Genomic DNA, 22,500 nt, shown 5'->3' with positions numbered 1-22,500 from the left:
GGAGGGAGAGATGAAGGACTAGTGAGTTGAATGATATGGAGGGAGAGGTGAAGGACTAGTGAGTTGAATGATATGGAGGGGAGGTGAAGGACTAGTGAGTTGAATGATATGGAGGGGAGGTGAAGGACTAGTGAGTTGAATGATATGGAGGGAGAGGTGAAGGACTAGTGAGTTGAATGATATGGAGGGGAGAGGTGAAGGACTAGTGAGTTGAATGATATGGAGGGAGAGGTGAAGGACTAGTGAGTTGAATGATATGGAGGGAGAGGTGAAGGACTAGTGAGTTGAATGATATGGAGGGAGAGGTGAAGGACTAGTGAGTTGAATGATATGGAGGAAAGGTGAAGGACTAGTGAGTTGAATGATGTGGAGGGAGAGGTGAAGGACTAGTGAGTTGAATGATATGGAGGGAATGAAGGACTAGTGAGTTGAATGATATGGAGGGAGAGGTGAAGGACTAGTGAGTTGAATGATATGGAGGGAGAGGTGAAGGACTAGTGAGTTGAATGATATGGAGGGGAGGGGAAGGACTAGTGAGTTGAATGATATGGAGGGGAGAGGTGAAGGACTAGTGAGTTGAATGATATGGAGGGGAGAGGTGAAGGACTAGTGAGTTGAATGATATGGAGGGGAGAGGTGAAGGACTAGTGAGTTGAATGATATGGAGGGGAGGGGAAGGACTAGTGAGTTGAATGATATGGAGGAGAGAGGTGAAGGACTAGTGAGTTGAATGATATGGAGGGGAAGGACTAGTGAGTTGAATGATGGGGAGGGGGAGGGGAAGGTAAAGGGATAGAGTAATCAAGGGGAAAGGTGGTGAGGGCAGAAATGAATGGATGAAAGCAATGAAGAGTGATAAGAGAGTAAAGGAGAAGAAATAGAAGAATGAACTTGAATGAGAGGTGAAGGGGTGAAGTGATAGAGGGATGAAAGAGAGGAAGGGGTGAAGTGGTTTAGGGATGAAAGAGAGGAAGGGGTGAAGTGATAGTGGGATGAAAGAGGGGAAGGGGTGAAGTGATAGAGGGATGAAAGAGAGGAAGGGGTGAAGTGATAGAGGGATGAAAGAGAGGAAGGGGTGAAGTGATAGAGGGATGAAAGAGAGGAAGGGGTGAAGTGGTTTAGGGATGAAAGAGTGGAAGGGGTGAAGTGATAGAGGGATGAAAGAGAGGAAGGGGTGAAGTGGTTTAGGGATGAAAGAGAGGAAGGGGTGAAGTGATAGAGGGATGAAAGAGAGGAAGGGGTGAAGTGGTTTAGGGATGAAAGAGAGGAAGGGTTGAAGTGGTTTAGGGATGAAAGAGAGGAAGGGGTGAAGTGATATAGGGATGAAAGAGAGGAAGGGGTGAAGTGATAGAGGGATGAAAGAGAGGAAGGGGTGAAGTGATAGAGGGATGAAAGAGAAGAAGGGGTGAAGTGATAGAGGGATGAAAGAGAGGAAGGGCTGAAGTGGTTTAGGGATGAAAGAGAGGAAGGGGTGAAGTGATAGAGGGATGAAAATGAGGAAGGGGTGAAGTGGTTTAGGGATGAAATAAGGAAGGGGTGAAGTGATAGAGGGATGAAAGAGAGGAAGGGGTGAAGTGATACAGGGATGAAAGAGAGGAAGGGTGAAGTGATAGAGGGATGAAAGAGAGGAAGGGGTGAAGTGATAGAGGGATGAAAGAGAGGAAGGGGTGAAGTGATAGAGGGATGAAAGAGAGGAAGGGGTGAAGTGGTTTAGGGATGAAAGAGATGAAGTGGTGAAGTGATAGAGGGATGAAAGAGAGGAAGGGGTGAAGTGATAGAGGGATGAAAGAGAGGAAGGGGTGAAGTGATAGTGGGATGAAAGAGAGGAAGGGGTGAAGTGATAGAGGGATGAAAGAGAGGAAGGGGTGAAGTGATAGAGAGATGAAAGAGAGGAAGGGGTGAAGTGGTTTAAGGATGAAAGAGAGGAAGGGGTGAAGTGATAGAGGGATGAAAGAGAAGAAGGGGTGAAGTGATAGAGGGATGAAAGAGAGGAAGGGGTGAAGTGATAGAGGGATGAAAGAGAGTAAGGGGTGAAGTGATAGAGGGATGAAAGAGAGGAAGGGGTGAAGTGATAGAGGGATGAAAGAGAGGAAGGGGTGAAGTGATAGAGGGATGAAAGAGAGGAAGGGGTGAAGTGATAGAGGGATGAAAGAGAGGAAGGGGTGAAGTGGTTTAGGGATGAAGGGTATTGGGTGCTGCTGGCAGCTCTTATAAGAGGACATGCAGAAACAAATGAAATCTCACTGACAGATGATAACTCTGGACCGCACGGGAGGAATGTCAACGGAGGAGAAGTATGAGAGGGAGGGGAAGGAGATTATCACAGAGCAGGGAGGAGAGTGACAGCAGTACTGATGTTTGAGAGTAATATCAGTAACCAATCACAACCATGTGATCTTAAATTTTCATTTCAGAATAGAATCAAAGATGGAGTTGAAAACATGGAATCTTATCCTTCACATATTTGTCCTCTTATTATATATTTTCTATTTCCCTCACAGTGGAGTGCTAGGGCAAAGAACTAAATGTGCTCTTGGGGGGGGGGGCAGGACTGAGTTTGCAGAAGAGAGTACAGTACAGCACAGTATAGTACAGTACATATAGTAAAGTGCATATCCTTGTCCTTGTGGGGACCAGAAATCCTCTTGTAAAACATTTGAAGAAGTGGAGACATTTTGTCCGTACCCACAAGGAAAAGGTCTATTATAGGTTTAGGGGTTTGAGTTAGAATTAGGGTTAGGGGTTAGGAATTAGGATTAGGTTTAGGGTTTGGGGTTTGGGTTAAAGGTTAAGGATTAACTTTTGGTTTAGGGTTAGGATTTTGAATGGGATCAATTGTTTGGTCCCCACAAGGATAGTAACACAAACGTGTGTGTGTGTGTGTGTGTGTGTGTGTGTGTGTGTGTGTGTGTGTGTGTGTGTGTGTGTGTGTGTGTGTGTGTGTGTGTGTGTGTGTGTGTGTGTGTGTGTGTGTGTGTGTGTGTGTGTGTGTGTGTGTGTGTGTGTGTGTGTGTGTGTGTGTGTGTGTTTGTGTGTGTGTGTTTGTGTTACCCCATTGGCTATTGAATCATTCACAGAGCCAGCTAAATAAGAGCTGTTTTCAGACCAACACTGTCTGCTCTCACTGCTGTGACCCCAGCATACATCATTCATACACTATATATACAAAAGTATGTGGACAGCCCTTCAAATGAGTGGATTTGGTTATTTCAGCCTCACCAGTTGCTGACAGGTGTATAACATCGAGCACACAGCCATTCAATATCCATAGACAAATATTAGCAGTAGAATGGCCTTACTGAAGAGCTCAGCGACTTTCAATGTGGGACCGTCATAGGATGCCACCTTTCCAACAAGTCAGTTGGTCAAATTTATGCACTGCTAGATCTGCCCTGATCAACTGTAAGTGCTGTTATTGTGAAGTGAAAACATTTAGGAGCAACAACGTCTCACCCATGAAGTGGCAGGCCACACAAGCTCACAGAACGGGACCGTCGAGTGCTGAAGCTTGTAAAAAAAACGGCCTCAGTTGCAACACTCACTACCAAGTTCCATGCTGCCTCTGGAAGCAATGTCAGCACACTAACTTTTAATTGGGAGCTTCATGAAACGTGTTTCCATGGCCGAGCAGCCGCACACAAGCCTAAGATCACCATGCTCAATGCCAAGCGTTGGCTGGAGTGGTGTTAAGCTCGCCGCCATTGAACTCTTGAGCAGTAGAAATGTGTTCTCTGGAGTGATGAATCAAGCTTCATTATCTGGCAGTCAGACGGACGAATCTGGGTTTGGCAGATGCCAGGAAACACTACCTGTCCCAATGCATACCGCCAACTGTAAAGTTTGATGGAAGAGGAATAATGGTCTGGGGCTGTTTTTCATGGTTCGGGCTATGCCCCTTAGTTCCAATGAGTGCAAATCTTAACACTACAGCATACAATGACATTCTAGACGATTCTGTGCTTCCAACTTTGTGGCAACAGTTTGGGGAAGGCCCTTTCTTGTTTCAGCATGACAATACCCCCGTGCACAAAGCGAGGTCCATACAGAAATGGATTGTTGAGATTGGTATGGAATAACTTGACTGGCCTGCACAGAGCCCTGACCTCAACCCCAACAAACACCTTTGGGATGAATTCGAATGCTGACTGCGAGCCAGGCCTAATTGCCAAATATCAGTGTCCGAATTCACTAATGCTCTTGTGGCTGAATGGAAGCAAGCCCCTGCAGCAATGTTCCAACATGTCATGAAAAGCATTCCCAGAAGAGTAGAGGCTGTTAAAGCAGCAAAGAGGGGATCAACTCCATTTCAATGCCCATGATTTTGGAATGAAATGTTCGATGAGCAGGTGCCCACATACTTTTGGCCATGTAGTGTATCAATGAGAACACCACAACGCATAAGCTCACTACAGCTTAGACTCAAATAGAGCCATTCAACAGGAAAATCAACCATCAAAAGGATGAAATTACATTCACATGTCAACGAAACCTCTTGCCTAAAGGGACAGACAACGTTGTAATGATGTCTGTCGTATGTCACATAGACATACGACAATCCTTCCAATGTTCATTCATCCTTCCACTGAATCAAGCATACAAAGTATCTTCCACAATGAAATCGGGACGGGGACTATGGATCTGTCTCCAGTTGCACATACTCTAGTACATGTGTAAATTAGTTAGTCACCACTGTCCCAATTCTGATGAAACTTAGGTGAATGATGCGTCTTGCCCAAGGGAAGCGCTATAGTTATGAAATTCCAAGCACTGTCTCGTTTAAGCTTGAATTGTATAAGTATAAGTAGGCCTAACTATAAGTAGGCCTAAGAAATTTGGGGGAATTCTCCAGCCCCGCCATCTCCCCAGGCACCCAATCAGATATCTATATACTAAATAATACATGCATAATTCACAAGATCAATTGTCTTAAGAGTTTGCCCAAGTTCCCCTGGAGAATCACTATACTCCTTTGAGATGTAATTCATTGGAGAGATGGATTTTGTTTTTTACAAACAGAAGCGCATAATATCCCAGCTCAGACAAAATTTCCTTTGTCCATTTTTATACTTGTTTATTTTCTCCGGTGACTGGGAGAATGGCTGTCTGGATGGATTAATGTATGTCTGGATATTACTGAGTTAACACTCGCAGCTCTGACATACGCCTACACTCGTAGAAAAAAAGGTGGTATCTAGAACCAAAAAGGGTTCTTTGGCGGTCCCCATCAGACAACCCTTTGAAGAACCCCTTTTGGTTCCAGGTATAACCCTTTAGGTTCCCATGTTAAACCTTTTCCACAGAGGGTTCTACATGGAACCCCAAAAAGTTCTACCTGAAACCAAAAAGGGTTCTCCTATGGGGATAGCCGCAGAACCCTTTTGGAATCCCTTATTCTAAGAGTGTACTGGCTACAGTCTAAACACACACACACACACATAGACACTAAAGATGAGTACCTTCAGCGATAGCCTGCAGAGTAGTCTTGCAGGGCGATAGGTGGGCTGAGGAAACCAGTGTGCGCCTTGGTCTGATCATCAGCGTTAACTACAAACCCCAGGTCTCAAACGGATTTAGTTGATTCTCAGTGTTCGTTTTAATGTAAGCGGGAGGAAGAACTGTTGCTTGCATGGACAGTTAAGGTCCATTGGCACACTGGCCTGCAGTGATATAAACAGAGTGGACTCCAGTTCATTGTAATGGTCACATGCAGTGTGTAGATCAATACCTTCTCCCTTCTGTGACCTCATAAAGCCTCAGAGAGATGAACTGAATCATCCACCACTCAATACATTATTGACTGTCCTCAAGCTCTGACCAGTACACACTGACCTACTGTGTGTGTGTATATACAGTTGAAGTTGGAAGTTTACATACACCGTAGCCAAATAAATGTAAACTCAGTGTTTCACAATTCCTGACATTTAATCCAAGTAAAAATTCCCTGTGTTAGGTCAGTTAGGAAATGTGAAATGTCAGAATAATAGTAGAGAGAATTATTTATTTAAGCTTTTATTTATTTCATCACATTCCCAGTGGGTCAGAAGTTTACGTACAATCAATTAGTATTTGGTAGCATTGCTTTTAAATTGTTCAACGTGGGTCAAACGTTTCGGGTAGCCTTCCACAAGCTTCCCACAATACCTTGTATGAATTTGGTCCCATTCCTCCTGACAGAACTAGTGTAACTGAGTCAGGTTTGTAGGCCTCCTTGCTCGCACACGCTTTTTCAGTTCTGCCCATAATTTTTCTATAGGATTGAGGTCAGGGCTTTGTGATGGCGACTCCAATTGAAGCAACAAGAGGTTGCTTCAATATATCCACGTAATTTTCAAATCCTCATGATGCCATCTATTTTGTGAAGTGCACCAGTCCCTCCTGCAAGCAAAGCACCCCCTGTCATGCAGGTGAAGGAGGACCCAAACGCGACTTAACAGAAACAGAGTTTATTAATGCTCAAAACCGAATAACTGAAATCCTCTAGATAGTAGAGGGGAAAACAACTGGAGAAGCGGCCACAGACTGCAGGTCGCTTCGGGTAGGCGCAGGCCGTAGTCAGCTGAGACACCTGCTCACACGCAGCGTCTGAAGAAGGCACAAAACACGACAGGACAGGGTGATACACAATCACGGCAAAAAACACGACAGGACAGGGCGAAACGCAATTACAGCATGGAATACAAAACAAGGAACCGACGGAACAGGGACGGAACACAAAGGAATAAATAGGGAGTCTAATCAGGGGAAAGGATCGGGAACAGGTGTGGAAAGACTAAATGATGATTAGGGGAATAGGAACAGCTGGGAGCAGGAACGGAACGACAGAGAGAAGAGAGAGCGAGAGAGTGAGAGAGGGAGGGGGAGAGAGGAGGATAGAACCAAACAAGACCAGCAGAGGGAAACGAATAGCATGGGGAGCACAGGGACAAGACATGACAATGAATGACAAACATGACAGTACCCCCACTCACCGAGCGCCTCCTGGCGCACTCGAGGAGGAATCCTGGCGGCAACGGAGGAAATCATCGATGAGCGAACGGTCCAGCACGTCCCGAGACGGAACCCAACTCCTCTCCTCAGGACCGTAACCCTCCCAATCCACTAGGTATTGGTGACCCCGTCCCGAGAACGCATGTCCATAATTTTATGTACCTTGTAAATAGGTGCGCTCTCGACAAGGACGGGAGGGGGGGAGGGAAGACGAACGGGGGTGCGAAGAAAGGGCTTAACACAGGAGACATGGAAGACAGGATGGACGCGACGAAGATGTCGCGGAAGAAGCAGTCGCACAGCGACAGGATTGACGACCTGGGAGACACGGAACGGACCAATGAACCGCGGAGTCAACTTACGAGAAGCTGTCGTAAGAGGAAGGTTGCGAGTGGAAAGCCACACTCTCTGGCCGCAACAATACCTTGGACTCTTAATCCTGCGTTTATTGGCGGCTCTCACCGTCTGTGCCCTGTAACGGCAAAGTGCAGACCTCACCCTCCTCCAGGTGCGCTCACAACGTTGGACAAACGCTTGAGCGGAGGGAACGCTGGACTCGGCAAGCTGGGATGAGAACAGAGGAGGCTGGTAACCCAGACTACTCTGAAACGGAGATAACCCGGTAGCAGACGAAGGAAGCGAATTGTGAGCGTATTCTGCCCAGGGGAGCTGTTCTGCCCAAGACGCAGGGTTCCTGAAAGAAAGGCTGCGTAGTATGCGACCAATCGTCTGATTGGCCCTCTCTGCTTGACCGTTAGACTGGGGATGAAACCCGGAAGAGAGACTGACGGACGCACCAATCAACCGACAGAACTCCCTCCAAAACTGTGACGTGAATTGCGGACCTCTGTCTGAAACGGCGTCTAACGGGAGGCCATGAATTCTGAATACATTCTCAATAATGATTTGTGCCGTCTCCTTAGCGGAAGGAAGTTTAGCGAGGGGAATGAAATGTGCCGCCTTAGAGAACCTATCGACAACCGTCAGAATCACAGTCTTCCCCGCAGACAAAGGCAGACCGGTAATGAAGTCTAAGGCAATGTGAGACCATGGTCGAGAAGGAATGGGGAGCGGTCTGAGACGACCGGCAGGAGGAGAGTTACCCGACTTAGTCTGCGCGCAGTCCGAACAGGCAGCCACGAAACGGCGCGTGTCACGCTCCTGAGTCGGCCACCAAAAGCGCTGGCGAATAGACGCAAGAGTGCCTCGAACACCGGGATGACCCGCTAACTTGGCAGAGTGAGCCCACTGAAGAACAGCCAGACGAGTGGAAACAGGAACGAAAAGGAGGTTACTAGGACAAGCGCGCGCGACGCAGTGTGCGTGAGTGCTTGCTTAACCTGTCTTTCAATTCCCCAGACTGTTAACCCGACAACACGCCCATAGGGAAGAATCCCCTCGGGATCAGTAGAAGCCACAGAAGAACTAAACAGACGGGATAAGGCATCAGGCTTGGTGTTCTTGCTACCCGGACGGTAAGAAATCACAAACTCGAAACGAGCGAAAAACAACGCCCAACGAGCTTGACGGGCATTAAGTCGTTTGGCAGAACGGATGTACTCAAGGTTCTTATGGTCTGTCCAAACGACAAAAGGAACGGTCGCCCCCTCCAACCACTGTCGCCATTCGCCTAGGGCTAAGCGGATGGCGAGCAGTTCACGGTTACCCACATCATAGTTGCGCTCAGATGGCGACAGGCGATGAGAAAAATAAGCGCAAGGATGAACCTTATCGTCAGACTGGGAGCGCTGGGATAGAATGGCTCCCACGCCTACCTCTGAAGCGTCAACCTCGACAATGAATTGTCTAGTGACGTCAGGAGTAACGAGGATAGGAGCGGACGTAAAACGTTCTTTTAGAAGATCAAAAGCTCCCTGGGCGGAACCGGACCACTTAAAACACGTCTTGACAGAAGTAAGAGCTGTGAGAGGGGCAGCAACTTGACCGAAATTACGAATGAAACGCCGATAGAAATTAGCGAAACCTAAGAAGCGCTGCAACTCGACACGTGACCTTGGAACGGGCCAATCACTGACAGCTTGGACCTTAGCGGAATCCATCTGAATGCCTTCAGCGGAAATAACGGAACCGAGAAAAGTAACGGAGGAGACATGAAAAGAGCACTTCTCAGCCTTTACGTAGAGACAATTCTCTAAAAGGCGCTGTAGTACACGTCGAACGTGCTGAACATGAATCTCGAGTGACGGAGAAAAAATCAGGATATCGTCAAGATAGACAAAAACAAAAATGTTCAGCATGTCTCTCAGAACATCATTAACTAATGCCTGAAAAACAGCTGGCGCATTGGCGAGACCGAACGGCAGAACCCGGTACTCAAAATGCCCTAACGGAGTATTAAACGCCGTTTTCCACTCGTCCCCCTCTCTGATGCGCACGAGATGGTAAGCGTTACGAAGGTCCAACTTAGTAAAGCACCTGGCTCCCTGCAGAATCTCGAAGGCTGATGACATAAGGGGAAGCGGATAACGATTCTTAACCGTTATGTCATTCAGCCCTCGATAATCACGCAGGGGCGCAGAGTACCGTCCTTCTTCTTAACAAAAAGAACCCCGCCCCGGCCGGAGAGGAAGAAGGCACTATGGTACCGGCGTCAAGAGACACAGACAAATAATCCTCGAGAGCCTTACGTTCGGGAGCCGACAGAGAGTATAGTCTACCTCGAGGAGGAGTGGTCCCCGGAAGGAGATCAATACTACAATCATACGACCGGTGAGGAGGAAGGGAGTTGGCTCGGGACCGACTGAAGACCGTGCGCAGATCATGATATTCCTCCGGCACTCCTGTCAAATCGCCAGGTTCCTCCTGAGAAGTAGGGACAGAAGAAATGGGAGGGATGGCAGACATTAAACACTTCACATGACAAGAAACGTTCCAGGATAGGATAGAATTACTAGACCAATTAATAGAAGGATTATGACATACAAGCCAGGGGTGACCCAAAACAACAGGTGTAAACGGTGAACGGAAAATCAAAAAAGACATAGTCTCACTGTGGTTACCAGATACTGTGAGAGTTAAAGGTAGTGTCTCAAATTTGATACTGGGAAGATGACTACCATCTAAGGCAAACATGGGCGTAGTCCTGTCTAACGGTCTGAAAGGAATGTTATGTTTCCGAGCCCATGCTTCGTCCATGAAACAACCCTCAGCCCCAGAGTCAATCAAAGCACTGCATGTAGCACCCGAACCGGTCCAGCGTAGATGGACCGACATAGTAGTACAAGATCTAGATGAAGGGACCTGAGTAGTAGCGCTCACCAGTAGCCCTCCGCTTACTGATGGGCTCTGGCCTCTTACTGGACATGAAATAACAAAATGTCCAGCAACTCCGCAATAGAGGCACAGGCGGTTGGTGATCCTCTGTTCCCTCTCCTTATTCGAGATGCGAATCCCTCCCAGCTGCCTGGGCTCAGTCTCAAAGCCAGAGGGAGATGGTAGCGATGCGGAGCAGGGAAACACCGTTGATGCGAGCTCTCTTCCACGAGCCCGGTGACGAAGATCTACCCGTCGTTCTATGCGGATGGCGAGAGCAATCAAAGAGTCCACATCTGAAGGAACCTCCCGGGAGAGTCTCATCCTTAACCACTGCGTGGAGTCCCTCCAGAAAACGAGCGAGCAGCGCCGGCTCGTTCCACTCACTAGAGGCAGCAAGAGTGCGAAACTCAATGGAATAATCCGTTATGGACCGTTCACCTTGGCATAAGGAAGCCAGGGCCCTAGAAGCCTCCTCACCAAAAACTGAACGGTCAAAAACCCGAATCATCTCCTCTTTAAAGTTCTGGAATCTGTTAGAGCAATCAGCCCTTGCCTCCCAGATAGCTGTGCCCCATTCTCGAGCCCGGCCAGTAAGGAGTGAAATGACGAAAGCAACCCGAGCTCTCTCTCTAGAGTATGTGTGGGGTTGGAGAGAGAACACAATCTCACACTGCGTGAGAAAGGAGCGGCACTCAGTGGGCTGCCCGGAGTAGCAAGGTGGGTTATTAACCCTGGGTTCAGGAGGCTCGGCAGGCCGGGAGTAACAGGTGGCACGAGACGTAGACTCTGGAACTGTCCAGAGAGGTCGGAAACCTGAGCGGCCAGGTTCTCCACGGCATGGCGAGCAGCAGACAATTCCTGCTCGTGTCTGCCGAGCATGGCTCCTTGGAACTCGACGGCAGTGTAATGAGCGTCTGAAGTCGCTGGGTCCATTCTTTGGTCGGTTCCTTCTGTCATGCAGGTGAAGGAGGACCCAAACGCGACTTAACAGAAACAGAGTTTATTAATGCTCAAAACCGAATAACTGAAATCCTCTAGATAGTAGAGGGGAAAACAACTGGAGAAGCGGCCACAGACTGCAGGTCGCTTCGGGTAGGCGCAGGCCGTAGTCAGCTGAGACACCTGCTCACACGCAGCGTCTGAAGAAGGCACAAAACACGACAGGACAGGGTGATACACAATCACGGCAAAAAACACGACAGGACAGGGCGAAACGCAATTACAGCATGGAATACAAAACAAGGAACCGACGGAACAGGGACGGAACACAAAGGAATAAATAGGGAGTCTAATCAGGGGAAAGGATCGGGAACAGGTGTGGAAAGACTAAATGATGATTAGGGGAATAGGAACAGCTGGGAGCAGGAACGGAACGACAGAGAGAAGAGAGAGCGAGAGAGTGAGAGAGGGAGGGGGAGAGAGGAGGATAGAACCAAACAAGACCAGCAGAGGGAAACGAATAGCATGGGGAGCACAGGGACAAGACATGACAATGAATGACAAACATGACACCCCCACGCTTCACGGTTGGGATGGTGTTCTTCGGCTTGCAAGCCTCCCTCTTTTTCCTCCAAACATAACGATGGTCATTATGGCCAAACAGTTCTATTTTATTTCATCAGACCAGAGTACATTTCTCCAAAAAGTATGATCTTGTCCCCATGTGCAGTTTCAAAGCGTAGTCTGGCTTTTTTATGAAGGTTTTGGAGCAGTGGCTTCTTCCTTGCTGAGCGACCTTTCAGGTTATGCCGATATAGTTTTAGTTCAGTTTAGTTTATTAATTCGACCATTTAAAAAAAAACAAGCACACAAAACTTAAAAGCCATACATGCACATGAATAAAATCATGGAGGATAACACACAATACAGTCTGGGACTTATTTCCATTGTGGTCCTCTTGACACAAGATGGCTAGACAAGATCAAACACAGTATGGCAGTGTATAAATAATAAAACAAAAACAGAGAAGAAGAACATCTATCTCATCATTCCAGTTACATTATAGGGGTTATTCATATGTGCACAGAAGACATCAAACATATTTTTACTATATTTTTTGAAGCTGTCCAGAGTTGTTTTTCTGGCACACGCAAGTCATTCCATTCTGAGGCTCCAGTATACAAGACCGTACCTTTCCCAGCATTACTCCTGAACCTGTATAAGCACACATCAGCAACAACTGATCTGGTGCTGTGATTGTGTGCATCCCTAACACGAGAAAAGTAATCACTTAAGATATCTGGGCGCAGGACCATAAATACTCCTGTAAACCAAACCTAGTCTAAAACTTGTTAGGGAAGTGCTCCCGCTGTGGGGATCAAATCAGCGGAAATTTCAAGTGCGCCACGTGTAGTTTTTGATAAAACTCGAACTTTCATTAAAATGCACATACAATGTACTGAATTAAAGCTACACTCGTTGTGAATCTAGCTACCAAGTCAGATTTGTAAAATGCTTTTCGGCGAAAGCATAAGAAGCTATTATCTGATAGCATGCACCCAAAAGTACTGGAACTTCATCTAAAACGACAGATTTTGCGGTAGCCGGTCCTAACCAAAACGCAAAAATAAAATATAAAACATTCATTACCTTTGACGAGCTTCTTTCTTGGCACTCCCAGATGTCCCATAAACATCATTTTGGGTCTTTTTTCGATTAAATCGGTCCATATATAGCCTAGATATCGATCTATGAAGAGTGTGTGATCAACAAAAAAAATTGCGTTTTTAACTTAACGTCATTTTTTTAAATTAAAAAAGTTGACGATAAACTTTCACAAAACACTTCGAAATACTTTTGTAATGCAACTTTAGGTATTAGTAAACGTTAATAATCGATCAAAATGATCACGGGGCGATGTATATTCTTTAGCTTCACGTCTTGATATCATGTCCGGATATATCTCAACCAAAACATCCTGTCGGAGACCGGAAGAAATCGGCTTCCTTGTGTCCGTTTGACCAAGAAACAAATCCGAGACAAATGACAAGACTGTTGACATCGTGTGGAAGCTGTAGGTATTGCAACCTCGGCTTCATTTAATGTGGGTCACTTTTAACAATTGGTTGAAGTTGCGCATGGATATATTTTCCCATTTTCAGTGATCAGATTTTCCTGCACTTTTCGATGAAACGCACATTCTGTTATAGTCACAGCCGTGATTTAACCAGTTTTAGAAACGTCTGAGTGTTTTCTATCCACACATACTAATCATATGCATATACTATAGTCCTGGCATGAGTAGCAGGGCGCTGAAATGTTGCGCGATTTTTAACAAAAAGCTGCGAAAATTCGCAGCTTCCTTAAGGGGTTCTAATCTGGGACACCCTAGCCTCAACAGGCAGCCAGTTTCCTTCCTGAAAGCAGCTCCTGCCTATGTGAGTACGTGGACTCACAGTCAATACTACCCTGATAAGCTTATTCTGGGCTATCTGGAGCTTTCCCTTCATACGTTTAGATAAGCCCCCAAACCAGGAAGTACTAGCATAGTCAAAATGGCATTGAATGAGGGCTGTAGCTAGCACTTAAATATATAGGACTCGTTTTACTGTGGATATAGATATGCTGTTTATAGATACCTGTTTCCTCCAGCATCTTCACAAGGTCCTTTGTTGTTGTTCTTGGATTGATTTGCATTTTTCGCACCAAAGAACGTTCATCTCTAGAATAGAGAATGCGTCTCCTTCCTGAGCGGTATGATGTCTGCGTGGTCCCATGGTGTTTATAATTGCGTACTATTGTTTGTACAAATGAACGTGGTACCTTCAGGCGTTTGGAAATTGCTCCCAAGGATGAGCCAGACTTGTGGAGGTCTACAATTTATTTTCTGAGGTCGTGGCTGTTTTTTTCCCCCCATGTTGTCAAGCAAAGAGGCACTGAGTTTGAAGGTAGGCCTTGAAATACATCCACAGGTACACCTCCAATTGACTCAAAATGATGTCAATTAGCCTATCAGAAAATCAAATCAAAATGTATTTGTCATGTGAGCAGAATACAACAGGTGTAGACCTTACAGAGAAATGCTTACTTACAGGCCCTAACCAATAGTGCAAAAAGGTATTAGGTGAACAATAGGTAAGTAAAGAAATAAAACATCAGTAAAAAGACAGTGAAAAATAGCAGTAGTGAAGTTATCAAAGTAGTGAGTCTATAAAAGTAGCGAGGCTATAAAAGTAGTGATGCTATAAAAGTAGGGTGGGTATAAAGTAGCGAGGCTATAAAAGTAGTGAGGCTATAAAAGTAGGGTGGGTATAAAGTAGCGAGGCTATAAAAGTAGTGAGGCTATAAAAGTAGGGTGGGTATAAAGTAGCGAGGCTATAAAAGTAGTGAGGCTATAAAAGTAGGGTGGGTATAAAGTAGCGAGACTATAAAAGTAGTGAGGCTATAAAAGTAGCGTGGCTATAAAAGTAGCGATGCTATAAAAGTAGGGAGGCTATAAAAGTAGTGAGGCTATAAAAGTAGCGAGGCTATAAAAGTAGCGATGCTATAAAAGTAGTGAGGCTATAAAAGTAGGGTGGGTATAAAGTAGCGAGGCTATAAAAGTAGTGAGGCTATAAAAGTAGCGAGGCTATAAAAGTAGCGATGCTATAAAAGTAGGGAGGCTATAAAAGTAGTGAGGCTATAAAAGTAGCGAGGCTATAAAAGTAGCGATGCTATAAAAGTAGGGAGGCTATAAAAGTATTGAGTCTATAAAAGTAGCGAGGCTATAAAAGTAGTGAGGCTATAAAAGTAGGGTGGGTATAAAAGTAGCGATGCTATAAAAGTAGTGAGGCTATAAAAGTAGTGAGGCTATAAAAGTAGGGTGGGTATAAAGTAGCGAGGCTATAAAAGTAGCGATGCTATAAAAGTAGGGTGGGTATAAAGTAGCGAGGCTATAAAAGTAGCGATGCTATAAAAGTAGGGTGGGTATAAAGTAGCGAGGCTATAAAAGTAGCGATGCTATAAAAGTAGGGTGGGTATAAAGTAGCGAGGCTATAAAAGTAGGGTGGGTATAAAGTAGCGATGCTATAAAAGTAGGGTGGGTATAAAGTAGTGAGGCTATAAAAGTAGTGAGGCTATAAAAGTAGGGTGGGTATAAAGTAGTGAGGCTATAAAAGTAGCGAGGCTATAAAAGTAGTGAGGCTATAAAAGTAGGGTGGGTATAAAGTAGCGAGGCTATAAAAGTAGGGTGGGTATAAAGTAGTGAGGCTATAAAAGTAGCGAGGCAATAAAAGTAGGGAGGCTATAAAAGTAGTGAGGCTATAAAAGTAGCGAGGCTATAAAAGTAGGGAGGCTATAAAAGTAGGGAGGCTATAAAAGTAGCTAGGCTATAAAAGTAGCGAGTCTATAAAAGTAGCGAGGCTATAAAAGTAGTGAGGCTATAAAAGTAGCGAGGCTATAAAAGTAGTGAGGCTATAAAAGTAGTGAGGCTATAAAAGTAGGGTGGGTATAAAGTAGTGAGGCTATAAAAGTAGCGAGTCAATAAAAGTAGGGAGGCTATAAAAGTAGTGAGGCTATAAAAGTAGCGAGGCTATAAAAGTAGGGAGGCTATAAAAGTAGGGAGGCTATAAAAGTAGCGAGGCTATAAAAGTAGCGAGGCTATAAAAGTAACGAGGCTATAAAAGTAGTGAGGCTATAAAAGTAGTGAGACTATAAAAGTAGCGAGGCTATAAAAGTAGCGAGGCTATAAAAGTAGCGAGGCTATAAAAGTAGTGAGGCTATAAAAGTAGTGAGACTATAAAAGTAGCGAGGCTATAAAAGTAGTGAGGCTATAAAAGTAGTGAGGCTATATACAGACACTGGTTAGTCAGGCTGATTGAGGTCGTATGTACATGTAGCTATGGTTAAAGTGACTATGCATATATGATGAACAGAGAGTAGCAGTAGGGTAAAAGAGGGGTTGGCGGGTGGTGGGTTGCGGGACACAATACAGATAACCCGGTTAGCCAGTGTGCGGGAGCATTGGTTGGTCGGCCCAATTGAGGTAGTATGTACATGAATGTTTAGTTAAAGTGACTACGCATATATGATAAACAGAGAGTAGCAGCAGCGTAAAAGAGGGTTTGGGGGGAGGCACATAATGCAAATAGTCCAGGTAGCCATTTGATTACCTGTTCAGGCTTATATCTTGAGGGAAAAAAATGTTGAGAAGCCTTTTGTCCTAGTCTTGGCACAGCTTCTTAAGCCATGACATATTTTTCTAGAATTTTCTTAGTGTATGTAAACTTCTGACCCAGAGGAATTATGATACAGTGAATTATAAATTAAATAATCTGTCTGTAAATAATTGTTGGAAAAATTACGCCTGTCATGCACAAAGTTGATTTCTTAACCCAATTTCCAAAACTATAGTTTGTTGACAAGAAATTTGCTAATGTGTGCGTGCATGTGTTGTTTGTCCTAGAAGGTTTGTTATCCTACAACCCCTCGTCACAAACACACACACACACAAAGAGGATAGCAGAGTAGCCTTATAAGACCATGTCAAATGGTCTTTTCAACAAATTACTGTACAACAGACCATGTATTCACCATACACACCTTAATTGACAAACAAACAAACCAAAACAAAGGCAAAGTCTTTTCATGCTGTGTTGATTTCAAAAAAGGTTTCAACTCAATTTGGCATGAGGGTCTGCTATATAAATTGATGGAAAGTGGTGTTGGAGGAAAGAAATACATCATTATAAAATCCATGTACACAAACAACAAGTGTGAAGTTCAAATTGGCAAGAAATCACACACATTTCTTCCCACAGGGCCGTGGGGTGAGACAGGAATGCAGCTTAAGCCTCTCTCTCTTCTCTGTATACATCAATGAGGTCGCTCTTGCTGCTGGTGAGTCCCTGATCCACCTCTACGCAGACCACACCATTCTGTATACTTCCGGCCCTTCTTTGGACACTGTGTTAACAACCCTCCAGGCAAGCTTCAATGCCATACAACTCTCCATCCGTGGCCTCCAATTGCTCTTAAATACAAGTAAAACTAAATCCATGCTCTTCAACCGATCGCTACCTGCACCTACCCGCCTGTCCAACATCACTACTCTGGACGGCTCTGACTTAGAATACGTGGACAACTACAAATACTTAGGTGTCTGGTTAGACTGTAAACTCTCCTTCCAGACCCATATCAAACATCTCCAATCCAAAGTTAAATCTAGAATTGGCTTCCTATTTCGCAACAAAGCATCCTTCACTCATGCTGCCAAACATACCCTTGTAAAACTGACCATCCTACCAATCCTCGACTTTGGCGATGTCATTTACAAAATAGCCTCCAATACCCTACTCAACAAATTGGATGCAGTCTATCACAGTGCAATCCGTTTTGTCACCAAAGCCCCATATACTACCCACCATTGCGACCTGTACGCTCTCGTTGGCTGGCCCTCGCTTCATACTCGTCGCCAAACCCACTGGCTCCATGTCATCTACAAGACCCTGCTAGGTAAAGTCCCCCCTTATCTCAGCTCGCTGGTCACCATAGCATCTCCCACCTGTAGCACACGCTCCAGCAGGTATATCTCTCTGGTCACCCCCAAAACCAATTCTTTCTTTGGCCGCCTCTCCTTCCAGTTCTCTGCTGCCAGTGACTGGAACGAACTGCAAAAATCTCTGAAACTGGAAACACTTATCTCCCTCACTAGCTTTAAGCACCAACTGTCAGAGCATCTTACAGATTACTGCACCTGTACATAGCCCACCTATAATTTAGCCCAAACAACTACCTCTTTCCCAACTGTATTTTATTTATTCATTTATTTTTTTCTCCTTTGCACCCCATTATTTTTATGTCTACTTTGCACATTCTTCCATTGCAAAACTACCATTCCAGTGTTTTACTTGCTAAATTGTATTTACTTTGCCACCATGGCCTTTTTTGCCTTTACCTCCCTTCTCACCTCATTTGCTCACATTGTATATAGACTTGTTTATACTGTATTATTGACTATATGTTTGTTTTACTCCATGTGTAACTCTGTGTCGTTGTATCTGTCGAACTGCTTTGCTTTATCTTGGCCAGGTTGCAATTGTAAATGAGAACTTGTTCTCAACTTGCCTACCTGGTTAAATAAAGGTGAAATAAATAAAATAAAAAGCCCCACCCTCTTCAAAATATATCAACAAATTGGCGAAGGCACTATAACAGTCTGCAGCACCCGGCCTCACCCTACTAGAATCTGAAGTCAAATGTCTACTGTTTGCTGATGATCTGGTACTTCTGTCTCCAACCAAGGAGGTCCTACAGTAACACCTAGATCTTCTGTACAGATTCTGCAAGACCTGGGCCCTGACAGTAAATCTCAGTAAGACCAAAATAATGGTGTTCCAAAAAAGGTCCAGTTCCCAGGACCACGAAAACACATTTCATCTAGACACAGCATTATGCTTTGGTTCATGGTCTGTTTATCCCCAGGAGGGAGAGAAGGAAGGATGCAAATGTCTCATTGTTTATTTCACTTTTCTTTATTATCTACTCACTAGCAAAACACACACATTCCTTTCCACAGGGATGCAGCCCCACCATCTTCAACATGTATATCAATGAATTGGAGAGGGTACTAGAACAGTCTGCAGCGCCCAGCCTCACCCTACTAGAATCTGAAGTCAAATTCCATCTAGACACCGTTGCCCTAGAGCACACAAAACACTATACATACCTCGACCTAAACATCAGTGGTACAGGTAACATCCACAAAGCTGTGAACGATCTGAGAGACAGGGCAAGAAGGGCCTTCTATGCAATTAAAAAGGAACATAAAATTTGACATACTATTAGGATCTGGCTAAAAATACTTGAATCAGTTATAAAACCCATTATCCACTATGGTTCGGATCTTTTCCAAGATGGCGCTTGGAATAGATCCCTTGTGTTATCCCATGTAAATAGCCGGTCTTTTTCGTATATATCATAATCTCGCTTTCTATCTATACTGTACACTATACCATCTACTGCATCTTGCCTATGCCATTCTGTACCATCACTCATTCATATATTTTTTATGTATATATTCTTCATCCCTTTTCACTTGTGTTTAAGGTAGTTGTTGTGGAATTGTTAGGTTAGATTACTCGCTGGTTATTACTGCATTGTCGGAACTAGAAGCACAAGCATTTTGCTACACTCGCATGAACATCTGCTAACCATGTGTATGTGACAAATACATTTTGATTTGATTTGATTTGATATATATGAACTAAATATACTTTCCTGCAACCCGCCTCACCCAATGTGGTACGGATCTGCTATTTTTATTCCTTATAACTGGAACTTCCATCAGGAGCTAACCAGCTAACTAGCTGCTGGTCTTTGTTAGCCACAGCTAGCTGTCCTCGCCTTTTCCCCCGTCATCAGCCAACCTTAGCTCGGACAACACCTGCCAGTCTGCACAGCGCGATATCAACCCAGAGCGTATCGGACTGCTTCTCTCTACCATATCACCGGATTACTGCCGCTCTGGATCATTACACCAGATCATTACTCAGTTCTTATACAGTTATTATATCCTTTAGACATACCCTTATCCTACTCCTCCTCTGTTCCTCTGGTGATGTAGAGGTTAACCCAGGCCCTGTAGCCTCCAGTCCCACTCCTATTCCCCAGGCGTTATCATTTGTTGACTTCTGTAACTGTAAAAGCCTTGGTTTCATGCATGTTAACATCAGAACCCTCCTCCCTAAGTGTGTTTTATTCACTACTTTAGCACACTCCGCCAACCCTGATGTCCTTGTCATATCTGAATCCTGGCTTAGGAAGGTCACCAAAAATTCTGAAATTTCCATCCCCAAATACAACATTTTCCGCCAACATAGAACTGCCACAGGGGGTGGAGTTGCAATCTACTGCAGAGATAGCCTGCAGAGTTCTGTCATGCTATCCAGGTCTGTGCCCAAAAAGTTCAAAACAGTGCCCAAACAGTTCAAAATCCACCTTTCCATAAATAAGTCTCTCACTGTTGCTGCTTGTAAAAGACCCCCTCAGCCCCCAGCTGTGCACTGGACACCACATGTGAATTAATTGCCCTTCATTTATCTTCAGAGTTTGTACTGTTAGGTGACCTAAACTGGGATATGCGGACGTCCTACAATCTAAGATAGTTGCCCTCAATCTCACACAAATTATCAATGAACCTACCAGGTACAACCATAAATCTGTAAACACGGGCACCCTCATTGATATCATCCTGACCAACCTGCCCTCTAAAAATACCTCTGCTGTCTTCAACCAGGATCTCAGCGATCACTGCCTCATTGCCTGTATCCGTAATGGGTCCGCGGTCAAACAACCACCCCTCATCACTGTCAAACGCTCCCTAGGGCACTTCAGTGAGCAGGCCTTTCTAATCGACCTGGCCCGGGTAGCCAGGAAGGATATTGACTTAATTCTGTCAGTAGAGGATGCCTGGTTATTCTTTAAAAGTGCTTTCTTCGACATCTTAAATAAGCATGCCCCATTCAAAAAATGTAGAACTAAGAACAGATATAGCCCTTGGTTCACTGCATACCTGACCGCCCTTGAACAGCACAAAAACATCCTGTGGTGTTCTGCATTAAGCATTGAATAGCCCCCGCGATATGCAACTTTTCAGGGAAGTTAGGCACCAATATACACAGGCAGTTAGGAAAGAAAAGGCTAGCTTTTTCAAACAGAAATTTGCATCCTGTAGCACAAAAAGTTCTGGAACTGGTAAAGTCCATGGAGAATAAGAGCACCTCCTCCCAGCTGCCCACTGCACTGAGGCTAGGAAACACAGTCACCACCGATAAATCTACAATAATCGAGAATTTCAAGAAGCATTTTTCTATGGCTGGCCATGCTTTCCACCTGGCTACCCTTACCCCGGTCAACAGCTCTGCATCCCTCACAGCAACATGCTCAAGCCTCCCCATTTCTGCTTCACCCTAATGCAGAAAGCTGATGTTCTGAAAGAGCTGCAAAATCTGGACCCTTACAAATCAGCTGGACTAGACAATCTGGACCCTCTCATTCTAATATTATCCGCCGCAATTGTTGCAACCCCTTTTACTAGTCTGTTCAAGCTCTCTTCTGTATTGTCTGAGATCCCTAAAGATTGGAATGCTGCCGCAGTCATCACCTTCTTCAAAGGGGAGACACCATAGACTGTTACAGACCTATATTTATCCTACCCATTCTCGGGCAGACTCTTTTCTCTGTATACATCAATGATGTTTGTCTTACTGCTGGTGATTCTCTGATCCACATCTACGCAGATGACACCATTCTGTATACTTCTGGCCCTTCTTTGTACACTGTGTTAACAAACCTCGATACAAGCTTCAACGCCATACAGCACTCCTTCCGTGGCCTCCAGCTGCTCTTAAATGCAAGCAAAACTTAATGCATGCTCTTCAACCGATTGCTGCCCACACCCGCCCGCCTGTTTAGCATCACTACTCTGGATGGTTTTGACTTAGAATATGTGGACAACAACAAATACCTAGGTGTCTGGATAGACTGTAAACTCTCCTTCCAGACACGCATTAAGCATTGCCAATTCAAAATTAAATCTAGAATCGGCTTCCTAATTCGCAACAAAGCCTCCTTCACTCATGCTGCCAAACATACCCTCGTAAAACTGACTATCCTACTGACCCGTGACTTCGGCGACGTCATTTACAAAATTGCCTCCAACACTCTACTCAGCAAATTGGATGTAGTATATCACAGTTCCATCCGTTTTCTCACCAAAGCCCCATATACTACCCAACACTGTGACCTGTATGCTCTCGTTAGCTGGCCCTCACGTCATATTCATCGCCAAACCCACTGGCTCCAGGTCTTCTATAAGTCTTTGCTAGGTAAAGCCCATCCTTATCTCAGGTCACTGGTTACCAAAGCAGCACCCACTCATAGCACACGCTCCAGCAGATATATTTCACTGGTCATCCCCAAAGCAAACTTCTCCTTTGGCCGCTTTTCCTTCCAGTTCTCTGCTGCCAATGACTGGAACGAATTGAAAAAATCACTGAAGCTGGAGACTTATATCTCCCTCACTATCTTTAAGCATCAGCTGTCAGAGCAGCTAACTGATCTTTGCACCTGTACATAGCCCATCTGTAAATAGCCCACCCAACTACCTCATCCCCATGTTATTTTTTCTCTCCTTTGCACCACAGTATCTCCAGTTTCACATTCTACACATCTATCACTCCAGTGTTTAATTGCTCAATTGTAATTATTTCACCTTTTTTATTGCTCCCTAATCTTACTACATTTGCACACATTGTATAT

At 44.9% G+C, this 22,500-nt stretch overlaps 1 protein-coding gene across 2 annotated transcripts in view; it reads right to left on the bottom strand.

Moving 5' to 3' along the window:
- samd10b (sterile alpha motif domain containing 10b) overlaps positions 1 to 22,500 on the bottom strand; it is a 180,769-nt gene that overhangs the window by 96,430 nt on the left and 61,839 nt on the right. The window contains exon 1 of one of the 2 annotated variants that reach the window (XM_046365005.1): positions 5,457 to 5,640. The exons of the other annotated variant lie outside the window; for it this stretch is intronic. Coding sequence (XP_046220961.1) covers positions 5,457 to 5,535 — 79 coding nt within the window. The 5' untranslated portion in view covers positions 5,536 to 5,640. Of the gene's footprint in view, positions 1 to 5,456; positions 5,641 to 22,500 lie in introns of those variants that run through there. 2 annotated transcript variants of the gene reach the window in all.

The sequence above is a fragment of the Oncorhynchus gorbuscha genome, linkage group LG10 (genome assembly GCF_021184085.1).
Source record: "Oncorhynchus gorbuscha isolate QuinsamMale2020 ecotype Even-year linkage group LG10, OgorEven_v1.0, whole genome shotgun sequence".
NCBI classification, from domain to species: Eukaryota; Metazoa; Chordata; class Actinopteri; order Salmoniformes; family Salmonidae; genus Oncorhynchus; species Oncorhynchus gorbuscha.
The sequence above is the reverse complement of the archived record's forward strand: the minus strand, read 5'-3'. Positions and strand labels throughout refer to the sequence as shown.